The sequence below is a fragment of the Crocodylus porosus genome, unplaced genomic scaffold, assembly GCF_001723895.1.
Source record: "Crocodylus porosus isolate Cpor-Errol unplaced genomic scaffold, CroPor_comp1, whole genome shotgun sequence".
Taxonomy (NCBI): domain Eukaryota; kingdom Metazoa; phylum Chordata; order Crocodylia; family Crocodylidae; genus Crocodylus; species Crocodylus porosus.
The window spans coordinates 32,389,716-32,403,964 of NW_017728950.1; the positions used below are offsets into that span (position 1 = coordinate 32,389,716).

Here is a 14,249-nt window from a genome sequence, read left to right on the forward strand (position 1 = left end):
CTGCTGATAAAGAAGCCCAGTTAAACAATATGCTGCTTATTCTTTCTGGAAGGTTAAATTCTGCTTCTGTTAATGATAGTAGTATGCACAGTAATGGTTAAACATAGTTTAAGTAGGAACACTTCTCAGAAGTGAGTTTCCTTCTTCAAGTGGACGAGAGGAATAATTAGTCCTTTATTTACATGAATCCAAGATGACTTTGAACAGAGGGGCCACATAGGGAAGCTGCCTGCTGCTGCAAAATCCATATTGCCGGGTCACACTTCCCCTGTCTGCGTGGGAGCAGCGTGGGCAGAAAGGGTTGTGCCCCTTGCTGCTGCCCCCGTCTGCAGGGGAACTGTGGCCGGGGCAGTGGGGAGCTCGGAGTGGCAGGCAGCCTTCTGTGCCCCCTGCTGTGCCCTGCCATGCCAGGTTCCAACGCTGCTCTGCAGAAGCGGCGGTGAGGGCAGCACAGCGGGGAGCATCGTTGACACCTGCTGCCTGCCCGGGGCTGGGGCCGGGGAGGCAGCAGCTGTTTGCAGCCGGCCCAGGTTCTGCGTAGCTGCTGATAGCCATGGAGTCTGGGCTACTTGCACCAGGGTTCCATCATCTGAGCTGGCTGCTGGGAGCAGCCCGGGCTTTGTGGCTATCAAAAGCTACCCAGAACCTGGGCCGGCTGCAGCCAGGAAGCTACAAACAGCTGCTGCCCTCCCGCCCCTGGCCCCGGTCCTGGCCCTGGCCCCGGCCCCAGGCTCTGGGAAGGCAGCAGCTGTTTGCAGCCTCCTGGATGCAGCCAGCCCCGGCTCTGGGTAACTGCTGATAGCCATGGAGTCCAGGCTGTTCCCCACAAGGCTTGCAGGCTTGCAGCCTGCCAGCCACCTGCTGGGAGCAGCCCAGTCTGTCGGCTGGTAGCAGCTACCCAGAGCCAGGGCTGGCTGCAGCCTGGAGGCTGCCAACAGCTGCTACCTCCCCATCCCAGCCCCAACGCATACTGAGGAAAATGGCCTCGTGTGCCATGCTTGGCACGCATGCTGGGGGTTGCCAACCCCTGGCCTAGAGGAACCATTCCTTTCCTCGTAAAATGGCCAGAAAAGAGCATAGAGCTGAAAATGTGACTTTCTTTTTCTTCCAAAGTTTCATATCCAAGGGCGCAGATGGCATCAGAAGGAAATCTTCCATGAAAGACTGTTTAACTTCACTGCAGCTGAAGAGGCTCCAGAGATGTGTCTAGATTTACCTGTGGGCACTAACTATACAGTAAACATTGCCATAGTATTTCCTGAGCCCTCAGTACCAGTTACTGTCATGATTCACACAGCTGGTAAGTGCTGTTTGCTTTACAGAGCTGTGTTGCATTAGGGGAAGTTAACTCAGAATGAACTATGGCCATTTGACTGATTAATTGTGGCGTAAGTGAAGTGGTTAAGGGACTGCAAATGACTGGAGCAATGCATTTACCAGATTCAAAGGTCCTTTTGACAAAGAAACGTACATGGTCACTGGAGAGAAGCCACATGTAAGAAATTGTGAAGGATTGCTTGGCCAGGGTTCCCTGGATGAATGCTGTGTGAGACCATGATGCATGGTCAAGGTAAATAGTCCTTGGAGGGAGGATGTACCATGACTATGAGCTGTGGTCAGAATAGGTATTTGCTGAAGAGAAACTTTGTGAGAAGGGTCAATGAGAGAAACAGACAATTTGATGGCTTAAATTAAACTTGTCATGTTTTTCTTTTTTGGCAACTGCACTTTAAATAAAAATATGCTTTAAAAAAATGTTACTTAAAATGTAAACGATAATAAAAACCCTAATCTCCTCTTAGGTTAGGAAGGTATATTTTGCATCCCATCTTATTCTTTATGTACTTGGATCGCATATTGAGAACATATAACAAAAGCAGAATGTCAGAACTGTATTCCACCGTACAGCTCTAAAGTTAAAATGTAGAGATTACTGGGGCAGCATGGCGTGCTGGGTGGGGTCACAGAAATGCCATGTAAGAGACCTGTTTTTTTCCCCACATTCTGTCTCTACCCTGCTTTGAGACTTTGGGCAAGTACTTCTCCATGTTTCTGTTTTCCCTCCAACCTTTCATTCATCTTGTCTATTTGGATTGTCAGCCCTTCAGTACAGGAATTATGTCTGGACAGTTGTCAAACTTGAAAAGTAATTCAGATGAAGGTAGGATGTGAGTTTAAGGTTCAGTTATATTTCAACAATTTCATGTGTGAAGGCTTTTATTATGTAACAATGTTTGCATATATAGGAGTTCAGAAACAGTTATATGCTGCAAAAAGTCCCTGTGTAGACAAGCCTTACATGGATATTAGTTCAGGCTGTGATGCCTTGTAGCTTCTAGGTGCTGTTGTGAAAGAGATAATAATAAAAAAAAATAAGAATTTGGCTTATAAATGTCATAAGGAAGTAATGCAGCCAATTATAAGGGACATGCTTTTTGAGAAGCTATGCCTTTTTCTTCTTTTTTTTCTTCTGTTTTTTAGAAGAGGACAGATTCAGCAATGTTTCAGTATTTAATGGCACCTGTTTGAAATGGAAGAGACATGTTGGAAGAGCTGGGGTGGAGGAAACCTACCTAGTGAGTGAGACATGTACACTTGTTAGGTACTCGGAGATAATTGGTTTGAGATTAAGCAGTCTTCTGACAGATGTAATTGCTGTAAGTCAGAACTGTAAATCTGGAATTAAACTGGAGTTTTAGAGAGCTGCTTGAATCTTTGTTTTTTATTGAAGATCATCTTAAAATATTTCCATTTCTATGATAGTTTCACATACAGGGTCAACAGGGGTATTTGGAGGAATTCTCCCATGAAGTGATGATTAACTTCACGACAGAGGAAGAGAACCCAGAGGTGTGTTTGCCTCTACACCTGGATTGTAACTACACTATCAGTATCACTGAGGGATCTACCAAGTTTGTTTTACAAATCCCCATAATACCTCCAGCAGCTGGTAAGTGTTGATTGTTTAATGTCTGAATGATTTTGCTTTATAATGTCTGGTGAGAAGATGTATATAATAATAACAGCAAAATAGTAATAATAATAACAACATCTTAGTTTGAATTTTGACCAATCCAGTAAGTGAGATGTGAAGGTTGAAGGAGAAAAATGCAGGAGCAACTTGATATGATAGTCTTAAGCTGTGACTTTAAGGGGTCAGTTTCATCTCATACTGCTCTTCCTCAAAGGGCATTAGGTATGCAGAAGTGTTGAGGACTGTGGCACTCTCAGTTGGTGTTGTGGGTATCCCCCAACTCCCTGGGTCAGGCCCACAACTTTCCTGCCATGACTTGATGGAATTTGTAACTAAGAGGAGGGGTTTAGTGGTGTTCTCCTCCCTGGCCTGGAGACAGGGTTACTCTCAGATTTGTCATGGCTGGTCCTGGGGCTCCACCTTCCCTATACCCCATCCACTCACCAACCTCCAGTTCCGCTGAGCCGCTGTGCCAGCTCTTGGCTAAGCTTCTTGTATCCAGCTCATGGATCTCTTAACTCCCCGGTCTCTACTCAAAGTGCAGGCTTACGACTTTGTGTAAAAGAGGATTCTATACCTCTGAGGAAAAATAATCCTTCCAAAAGGAAGTACTAAAGCATGGTGCCATAGCAGTGTCACCATACAGCAACATGTAGGCACACTGTCTAAGAAAGAATGAATGAAGCCATAATGAGTGTTTCAAGTACAGAAAATATCCCATAAGCCTTCCTAAAGCAATTTGATAAAGATTATTTTTCCTCAGAGGTATATAATCCTCCTTTATGCATTTGTAAATGCTCCATATTAACACTCCTTGTCTTTATCCAGGTGTTTTGCTGGGGGGGGGGTTGTTTTGTTTTTTGTGAACTGGTACAGTCTTCATCTTACAGAAATGTTTTCCAAATCAGTTTGAAGATGCTATAGACCAGGGGTACTCAACTTTTTGACCCCTCAGGCCAAATGAGGCCTTGGTGCCTGGTACTCCCCCTTCCCACCCTCTGCATGCTGGGATTGGGCCCTGCGGGCCAGCGCTGCCCCGACCCAGTTCTGCGTGTTAGGATCGGGCACAGGATCCATCATGCAGGACTTGGGGCTCCCCACAGGTCTGGAAATTTGGCAGCAGGGGCTGGCAAATTTCTGGACCTGTGGGGAGTCCCAGGGTCTGGATGGCATAGTGCCATGGGCCAGGGGTTGAGCACCCCGATATAGAATGATGAGTCTTGTGAGACTGAAAACCCAGTCATTCTGTAGCTTTAGCTCAAGGAGACTGACTCTCCACTGTCTCCGGTAGGTATCAGTAGTAGTGGAGCAGATACACTCATTACTGCTTTTTATTTGAAGTGGGCAATATCATTACAAGGACCCTTGTACTTTTGCGAAATGCTTGCCTGAGATTGTACATTCTAGCATGGTGTGCCAGGAACCTGCATGCTTTTCTGGTAGAAAAGTTCCAGGAGTAATTAGATGATATCTCAGAGACTGTTCCACCTGGACTGGCCACCAATGTGAGAAAGATCAGTCTTTGCTCAGCTGTAACCTGAAAATGCTTAAACAAGATGCTGATGAGATGGTATAAATGAAAAGGCAGGTAGATGTAGTTCCTCTGTTGTTTTTCTTTTTGGTCTCACTGCAACTATAAAGTAGTTCTGACATTTTTTTTCAAGGCTTTGTAGCCATAAGAAGAGAAACTAACAAAGGCTAAAACTCAAAAACTGGGGAAGGCTTTTTTTTGTTGCTGCTGTTTTCAGTGCTAGTGTGCGCCAGATGGGTACTTATTAAATAATTGGTAGAGCAGAACTTTCTCCTTCATTTTATTTTATATTTCTAATTTCAGGAGCCTACAAAATTAAACAAAAACATCCCATTTACTTTTGTGCTATTTTGTGCCTTGTGAAAAGCACACTGAGCACATAGTAGAGCAGGAGAAGCAGGTGACAAATTATTATGGTTTAATGTTCACATAACAACAGTTTTCCTTCTGTATTGCTTGTATTTCTGCTCACAGAAGAGGAATTGCTCAGCAATGTATCAATATTTAATGGGACCTGCGTGAAATGGCAGAGAAAAGCTTCAAGAGCTGAGGTAGAAGAAACATACACTGTAAGTGAAATGATATTTTTGAGTGTGAAGTGGAATTCTGGAGCTGAGTTGAGCAAATAGGCAACTAACAAGATATTTTGAGTGAGACCTGCTGTAAAGTAGAAAGAAGGGTAAAATTGCTCTGGTCTTTCCACCCAGTTAAAAGCTATGAAGCACTTTCAGTGAGGCTGGATGAATAATAGGGGAAGAGGAAGAATAGTGCAAAGGAAAGATAAAGTACTATTAAAAGAGGAAAAGTGAAATACTACTGTTAAGTAGGGGCGTGCGAAACAAGCCCTATTTAATTCGGATTCAACCCAAATTGGGGACAGTGATTTGATTTGTTGATTTGGATAGCTGTCCCTGATCGGATTTGGCCAAATCTGAATCTGAAGATTCAGTGTTGATTCAGAGAATCAGTGATTCGGACAAAGTCACAACTTTAAATGTTTTTTCTACGTACCTCAAGGTACCAGGCATGGCTCATGAATGCTGCGATGGTGGGGTGGATGGAGCATCCCACAGGAGCATGTGGGGGGCCCCCTGCACGCTCTCCGGCGGACCCAGAAGTGAACCGGAATTCCTTCTGGTCCACTTCCAGGTCTGCTGCCGAGCACGCTGGGGATCCCCCTGCACTTCTGTGGGATGCTCCATCTGCCCCAGCATCTCAGTATTTACGAGCTGCCTGCTACCTAGAGGTATGTAGAAAAATCATTTAAAGCTGTGTCTCTGTCCAAATCACCGAATCTCTCCAAATAGATTTGGAGGACTCCGATTTGATTCAGAGAGATTAAAGGGGCCCCTGTTTCAGTTCTGATTCAGAGATTTCACTACTGAATCGGGCCAAATCTCCACCAAATTTCAAATCAGGGACTGAAGCTTTGCACAGCCCTACTGTTAGGTTGGATAAAGAGTTCACTAAACTTTTTGACAAAGGCCCTACTTCAGTAAAGCTCTTAAGTTGATTTGGTTGGGCCAGTGCAAAACACTTAAGCATGTACTTAAGTCTAATGGAGACAAAATGTCTTGTCCAAGGTCACAGGCTGCTTGCAGATATTAAAAAAAATAAACAATAAAATGTGCTTTACCGAAAGAAGTAGCACGTTACTGAGACCTGGCTCTGCAGTGTCTGTATAGATCAGGGACTTCAGGACTTTTTGGTGCTTTTATATAAAGCTAAGTCAATCAGCTATTAGGTAAAAGCATCAAAAAAGCTCCACTAAAACACCCATTCTAGACAGATTTGGGTGAGTTGCAACTAAGGCACTACCTATTCGGGGCATGTTCTGGACTCTGTGTGAGAGGACACTGAGTTTAAAGTAAAGTGCATTTTTGGGTTTTCTTTTAATGTCTGCAAGCAGCTAGTCACACAAAGAACTTGCGGTGGAGCCAACAATATAGTCCAGGTTTTCAGATTCACAGTCTTCTGCTGTAAAAAGCAGATGATATTTCCTTCCACACACACATGCTGGAAATGCCTACTTCTAGAAAGGTGATATCTGTCATTGGACCAACTGTGTAGTTGGGATTAAGTTACACAAGCTTTTGAATTATTCAAAGAATGCCTTGCATAATGCATTCAAAAGCTTTTTATCCCAACTATATAACTGGTCCAATAAAAGAGATTGCTGTAAGAAATCCCTGCCTTTTTGCATAATTTCTGGACCATCACGGCTACAATATCGCTCTTACGCTACTTGTAGAAATGAAGAAATATGTTTAAGCCTTGCATGCCATTCATTAGATTACTCTAAATAATTTAGATCGTAAAGCACTATATTTTCGTACCTTATTGAAAAAATTACCTTTGAGTCCAACTCTCTTTGCAAAATTTTAATATGCAAAACTAAGAATAACATGGGAGATACAAATACCAGGCAGGAGCTGCCCAACCAGGATCATTCAAAATGTACATAACATTACAATAGCTCTGATGTTCAGGCAATCCCAATTAAAAAGCACAGCAGAAAGCTGGCTTTGGTAGCATGCCTAGGTGGCAAAAAGGATTCCCAAGTCTAGGAAAGTAAATTCTGGAATGGGGCATCATTTTGGAAACTGCTATCCTATCTTAAAAACCATCAGTCCATTAGTCTGAGTGCCTTGATTGACCACAGCTGAGGTGGGAAAAGAGACAATGCAAAAATAACCTTGCTTGGACTCATTAAGGGTTCTCAGATCAAATCCAACATTTTGCATCTGACAGGTAACTGGCAGGAAGTGCTGACCACAGACAGCTGGTATAATGAACTCCCTGCACTTAGCTGAGCAGTTCATTTCTGTATTAAATTCACCCTCTTCTATAGCCTATTATGGCAGTTAAGTCTGGAAATGACAAAGATACAGGTAACAGTAGCAGGATCCACAGTCTCATCTGCAGTGAGCCTCATTCAGATAACCTTTGTTCATATCTAATGTCATACAAATACTGGCTCTTTATTTCACTGCACCAGCCATGTCAGATGAAGTGGAATCTTGGGGTGCATCCACACAAATGTGTACATGTCTTGCAACATCTCAAAGCCTTTTGAGATGCTGCAAGAGGCATATGTAGGAACAAAAAAATGTTCCATGCGCTGCAAATTTGCAGCACAGGGGCAAAATTAGACCCCTGAATATCCAAGGGTCAAAAATAAACATGGGGGAAAAAAGCGAGGCAGGTCCCATACTGTGCCCTGAGGGAACCAAGGGCTTGATCCTCCACAAAGATGCTCTGGTAGCCAGCCAGAGCATCTCTGTGGCTGGTCCTCACCCCAGTGCTAAAGCATGATGCCTGCCCATGCAGGGCAGACAGCAGTGTAAGTTGCAGGGAGCTGGATCCAGACTCCTGCTGGTAAGTAGGGGGTGATGGTGGGCTAGAGGAGGGGGGAGGGGACCATGGGGGGGATCCCTCGGCCCCGCCTGCTCCCCCAGCTCACCAGGTCACTGCTCCACTTGGCCACATCCCCTGCCTGCCCCCCGAACCTCCCCAATCGCTGCCTTGCCTGGCCCCACCTCTCACCTTCCCCCCCCCAATTACTGCCCCACGTGCCCCCCAGTTCTCTCCCCAGTCGCTGTCCTGCCCATCACCAGCATCCTGGCAATTAAAAAAAAAAAGTCTTCACTCGCTGGCAGTAGCAGCTGCTGTTGGGGTTACTGGGGCCTCGTGGCAGAGCCCTCCCCCCCACACAGCACAGGGCCCAGGTGACAGCTGCAACAGCCCCAGCTGCGCAACAGCGTGTGGAGCCACATGGTGTCCTGCCAACCCCAGCCGCACCTGCATGATGGGTCAATGTCGGTGTGGGTGCCAGGTGGCCAATGCCATGCTGTGTGGCAGGCTCTACCGCAAGGCCCCAGTGCCCCTGATGGCAGCTGCTAGTGCCAGGGAGGGGCTTTTTTTTTTTTTGAGTCTTGTACTGCTGGGGCTGGGCGGGGGGGGCATCAGGGGCTGGGCCGAGTGGGGGGGGTGTTCAGGGAGCCCCGCTGCCCCATGCTGTGTGGGAGCGGGGCTCTGCCACTTGGTCGCAGAGCTCCCACAGCCCCTGATGCTGCCCATGTGTGTGAGGCTTTTTTGTTTAATGCCGGGAGGCTGGGGCAGCCATTGGGAGGGCTAGCAGAGCAAGAAAGGGGTAGGGCTTGGTGGAGCAGCCACTGGGGGGCTGCAGGAGCTGGCGGGGGTGGGGCCACATGGAGTAGCAATCCAGGGGGCTGGGGGAGCAAGCAGGGGTGAGGCATATGGTCCTTGCAGGGGGGATTGTAGATCCTGCGGGGGCCATAAAGCCCACGTTGGGGGGCTGCGGCCCTTGTGGGGAGGGGCTGTAGTCCTGTGGGATGCAGTCCGTGAGCTATGCAGGGGAGCTGCACCTTGTGGGGGGCTGGGGACCCACCTGTCCTAAGCAGCCCCCCACACACACAGTCCCCCCACAATCCACCCACACACACAGCTCCCCACATCTCTTCACATCCACCCACAGTCTTTTGTTTTAATTGTGGAGAAACATGGATTTCAGGGTAGTTTACAGAGTGACTTTGGGATTTTTCTATCAGGGATTTTTCAGTTTTCAAGTAGGGAACACCAGAATTCCTGCTAGGGAGGCAAGTGGCAGGACCCACAGGCAGAGGAGCCTACTCAGAGCTGGCACTTTGTACCCAGCTGGAGGTGACTGATCTCCTGGCCAGTTGGGGCTAGGAGGACATGCTTTGACAGTTCAAAGTAGGCCACCACACTGGGAACGTCTTCAGGGCAGTAGCTGCCCAGATGGCCAGGCAGGGGTGCACATGGCAGTAGTGCCACAGAAAGGCTAACTCTGCAGCCACAGCCCACTGGCAGCTGGCCCAGAGGGGCAGATGCCTCTACTGGCTGTGCAGTCCCCATCCAGGTTTGGCAGGTGTGCAGCAGGTCACAACCAGGCAGCAGCCTCCACTGCCAGACTGCTGCAGTGGGTAAAGGATCCAGGGAACTGTCAGGGCTGCTTTAGCAGTCCAGCTGGCACAAGGGGTATGTCCCCAGGAACCAATTGACTGGGCCCCAGAAGCTCCTGAGCACAATTAGCCCTGAGCTATTTGACACTGATGGGGCCAGTACAGGTGCTCGCTCTGGGCTCTAGCACCCCCTGGCTGCAGATCCAGGAGGAACCAGGCAGCGTTATTTTGCCCTAATTGCCACAATATGCCCCACATGGAAGTGCATGCTTGGGGATGTGTGCTGAGGCAAAGAGCCCTGGCTCAAATTTTCACCACTTCTATTTGAGCTGCTGCAAGCACATGTGCTTGCATGTGTGGACGCGCCCTTGGAGTGTGTGGTTGTCCTGTGTGTTTTATTGTTGGTGCCTCTACAGGGAGATTGAAAGCAAAATACAAATAAATATAGTGAAGTTAACAGCAGGTATAGTACAACTAAATCCTAGAAAGCAAGGTGACTTGCTATATATTTTATTGCAGAAATGATCAGGGGCACCAGTAATAGCGCTGGGCTCTACTGTGCTAATTATTTTTATGTGAGAGGCGAGGATTTCTTAGGGTAATATTTTTTATTGGAGCAACTGTGTAGTTGGGATAGTTAGACAAGCTTTTGAATCCAAGATTTTTTTTTGTCAGGGGATTTAAAAATAGCTGAGGTTTAGATAAAGTGCTCCAGTGTCCATTTTTAAACCCATGGGGGCTTATACACATGACAATGAGGCCATGGTGGAGCATTCTAATTAGAAAGTGAAGCAGATTTGATAAATCAAGCCTGCTCTGCCTCATTCTAATTAGACTGTGAACCAGCACATTTATTGGAAGCCACAGTTTACAGAACAAAAGAAGCTAAATACTGGGAGATCAGGACCTATCAAAAGGGTGGGTGGTCACCTTTCCTATGTAGGAAGAATTCAGTAATTGGATAAAACATAACCTGCCACTAAACTGATATCCATGTTTAATCCTTGGTTCTTAGTGTCCTGCCAGTTTATGACTTTTTGTTCCTAAATTGGCCTTTTAAAGGTGTTGGTAGATTTCCATTGAGCATGAGGATAGTGAGGTCAAAGAGGGAGTGGTTGTACTATGAGAAATGTGCTCCTAATGGTGTGTATATGTCTCTGTCTTTTATATTTTTTTCTGTTCATTTTGGTGCATAGTTGATGTTTAGTTTCACCCACGTAATTGCCATGAGGGTGCTTGGTGCATTGGATCAGGTATAGCACATTTTTGGGAAAGGTATGTTTAGGAGCTGTGGTTTCTCAAGCTTTTTTGATGGGGGTTATTGATAGTAGTGCCAGTGGAGATGTGCTGACAGGTTAAGTATTTCTTGCCAAGGCCAAGCTGTGACCCACTTGATGTTTGCTGGGTTGTGGAGAGTCTACTTCTGATGACAAGCTGTGCAAGGTTAGGGGGCTGTTTGAAAGCCAGGAGCAGAGAAGCTGAGAATATTTCTGTCAAGGTCTTATCTTTGCTGAGTACAGGCTGTAGTTGTTTGGTGATTCTTCTGATCTGTTCTAGTGTGGGGTGGTAGGTGACCACCAGGTGTGTGCAGTTGCAGGGGTGTGCTTGTGGTGATTGCCGGTCTTGTGGATATGGGTATGGTTGTATGTGGGTTTTCTGTATATAGTGGTTTGTAGGTCTGTGCAAAGCTTTGGTCCCAGACTCTATTTGGCGGAGATTCGGCCCAGCTTGGTGGCCAGATCTCCTAATCCAAATTGAATCAGAGGGCCCTTTAATCTCTCCGAATTGAATCAGAACCCTCTGAATCAATTCGGAGAGATTCGGAGATTTGGACATAGAGACAGCTTTAAATGTTTTTTCCACATACCTCTAGGTAGCATGGGCTCGTGATCACTGCAATGCTGGGGCACGTGGAGCTTCCCACAGAAGCACAGGGGGGCTCCCCAGTGCGCTCAGTAGCAGACCCGGAAGTAGACCAGAAGCACTTCTGATCCACTTCTGGGTCCACTGGGGAGTACACAGGGGTTATCTAGCTTGCAGGAGAGAGGTTGTTGTTGTCCTGGCTTTTGTTGAGACTTTCAGTGTTAGCTTTCTTTCTGAAATAGTGGATGTTGTAGTGCAGTGTATGGTTATGTCTGCTGGGAGGAGTCCAGTAGGATGTTTTATTATTGTTTCTTTCTTTTTTCAGTTGTTGCAGGAGGGTTGTTAGAGGTGGTTGTGTCATGGTTGTGTCCTGGTGGCTGTGTCCTGAATTATTCTATCAGGTAAAGTCTGCAGGAGAATTCTTATAATTTTCCACATATTAGTATCTTGCCAGGTTTTTTCTCTGGTTAGAAGTTCAGGGCTTTAGAGAGTACAGATATTTCAGAATGGGATAGTGGGTGTGGTGATAAGTTGATGATGGTTGTGTTCTGAGTGCTGCTTTCTTGATTCCCTCCTGCGCTGCTAATTCCACCTTTTTCCTTATGTTGAGGCTTTAGTTCTGCAAAACGCTGAAGTTCATGATTGAGTCCTATTGGCACATGCTTAAGTGCTTTACTGAATAGAGGTGGATTTAATTATGTGTTTAAGTCCTATATTGGGTTGCCGTGGCTTTATTGTATCAGCCTTCTACATTTTGGAATTCAAGAGCTAATTTTGTAATCTTGTTTCGTTTTCTTATCCCAAAACAGTTTCATGTGTTGAGACAAAGATGGTTTCAGAAGGAATTTTCACATGAAATGACATTTGACTTCACTACAGCTGAAGCTAATCCAGAGGTGTGTTTAGAGCTGAATTCTGGCACTAACTACATTGTGAATATTACTGCAGCATCCTCCACAGAGATCTCTGCCTTAATTACAATAGCAGTTCAAGCAGAGGGTAGGTATTATTTTGTAATCTTCGTAACTCTTAGAGTAAGCCACCATGTGTTTGACTTCATTGTTTTGAGCCCCCAAAATGGTTAAAAATAACCTGTTCTTCTGCATTTGCAGATACTGTACCATCAGCCTCTTGGGTGTGTCTATACATGTGCTTTAATGTGCAATAGGCTATTTTACTGTGCATAAGAGCGTCACAGCAAAAACCACGCTAATACACAGTGAAATTAGTCTATGGCACATTAAGCGTCACTGTAAAAGCATGCACTTTTGCTACTGCACATTAGGGGAGCCTAATGAACATTTAGTTAGTACTTTACCTTAAAGGTACTAAATTTAATTCACAGTAGCAAAAGTGCATTAATGAATGTGTAGCCACTCCCTTTGAGGCTAAAATATGAGATTCAAAAATAAGACAAAGAATAAACATTAAAATGAAATAGAATAGGATATTAAGCTTAGACAAGGATTAATTCCTTTAACAAATAATCATTCTCTTTACAATGTTGGATGTCCAATATTTAATTCTGGTGTAAATAATTCATTATTCATTATATGTGCTGCCTTTAAAGCACTTTGCAGCCAGGGGCCCAAAACACTTCACAGCCATTGAATTTACAACATCCTTATAAAAGAGGGAAGTAATATTTAATTTCCTGTTTTACATATAGGAAAACTATTTGTAATACTGTATGCAGGGTTAGACAAGAAATATTTGTCAAGCCTGGGCCCCTTGTTCCTAGTGCTCTGTTCAGCAACAATATGATCCTTTTCCAGGATGAGACTGTTGCCTGAATACATCTACCTTTTACAGAAGTATTTGTGGGAAAACATTGAGCAAGACCAGAAATATTAAGGCCTGCTAAATCTCCAATCAGATTCATAGAAACATAGAAAATTAGGGTTGGAAGGGACCTCAGGAGATCATCTATTCTAACCCCCTGCTCAAAGTAGGACCATACCCAACTAAATCATTCCAGCCAGGGTTTTGTTGAGTCTTAAAAACCTCCTAGGATGGAGACTCTACCACCACTCTGGGTAACCCATTCAGGTACTTCATCACTCTCCAAGCGAGAGAGTTTTTTTTCCTAATATCCAACCTAAACTTCCCTTGCTGCAACTTGAGACCGTTGCTCCTTGTTCTGCCAGCTGCCACCACTGAGAACTGTAGCTCCATCCTCTTTGGAACCCACCATCAGGTAAAGGCTGCTCTCAAATTCCCCCTCAGTCTTCTCTTCTGCAGACCAGCTTATCCTCATAAATCATACACCCCAACCCCCTAACCATTTTTGTTGTCCTTCCTTGAGGCTTAAAAAGTACTGTGTGCTACGATGTAATCTCTACAAAAGATAAACTAATGTGGAAAAATGTAAGCACACTGTCTTTCACAGCTTTCTAGCCATGCCCTCATAACCTGAGCACAACTCACAGCTTGGAATTCATTTGCCATCATATGCCTACTCGAGTAAAAAGATAACAATAGCCAGGGTTTTTTTTCTGATTATTTTGAACCAAAATTCACATCTTTTTCCTCTCCCCATCAGCAGCTGGCTTAAAGTGGTGCTATGGCTCTGGAGAGAAAGAGAACCCTTTTCATAGTTTCACAGTTAGTAAGGTTGGAAGGGACCTGAGCAGATCATCAAGTCCAACCCCCTGCCATGGCAAGAAAAAGTACTGGGGTCAAACAACCCCAGCAAGCTATTCGTCTGGCCTCCCCCAGGGTAGGAGCCAGCGCCACTTCACTTGGAAGTTGGTTCTAGATCCTAGCCGCCCAGACAGTGAAGTAGCACCTCCTGATATCTAATCTGAATCTACCCTCTGCCAGCTTGTGACCATTATTTCTCCTGATTACTCCTGATAGTGCTTGGGGGAACAGGGACTCCCCCAGTGCCTGCTGGTCCCCCCTGACTAGTTTGTAACAGGCCACAAGATCCCCC

General features: G+C 45.5%; 1 protein-coding gene across 1 annotated transcript in view; it reads left to right on the forward strand.

Moving 5' to 3' along the window:
* The window catches only part of SUSD1 (sushi domain containing 1), a 94,169-nt gene that overhangs the window by 33,639 nt on the left and 46,281 nt on the right, over positions 1 to 14,249 (forward strand). The window contains exons 8-12 of the mRNA XM_019555260.1: positions 1,114 to 1,300; positions 2,482 to 2,576; positions 2,764 to 2,950; positions 4,980 to 5,074; positions 12,124 to 12,313. Of these exons, the coding sequence (XP_019410805.1) occupies positions 1,114 to 1,300; positions 2,482 to 2,576; positions 2,764 to 2,950; positions 4,980 to 5,074; positions 12,124 to 12,313 (754 nt within the window). The remainder of the gene's footprint in view (positions 1 to 1,113; positions 1,301 to 2,481; positions 2,577 to 2,763; positions 2,951 to 4,979; positions 5,075 to 12,123; positions 12,314 to 14,249) is intronic.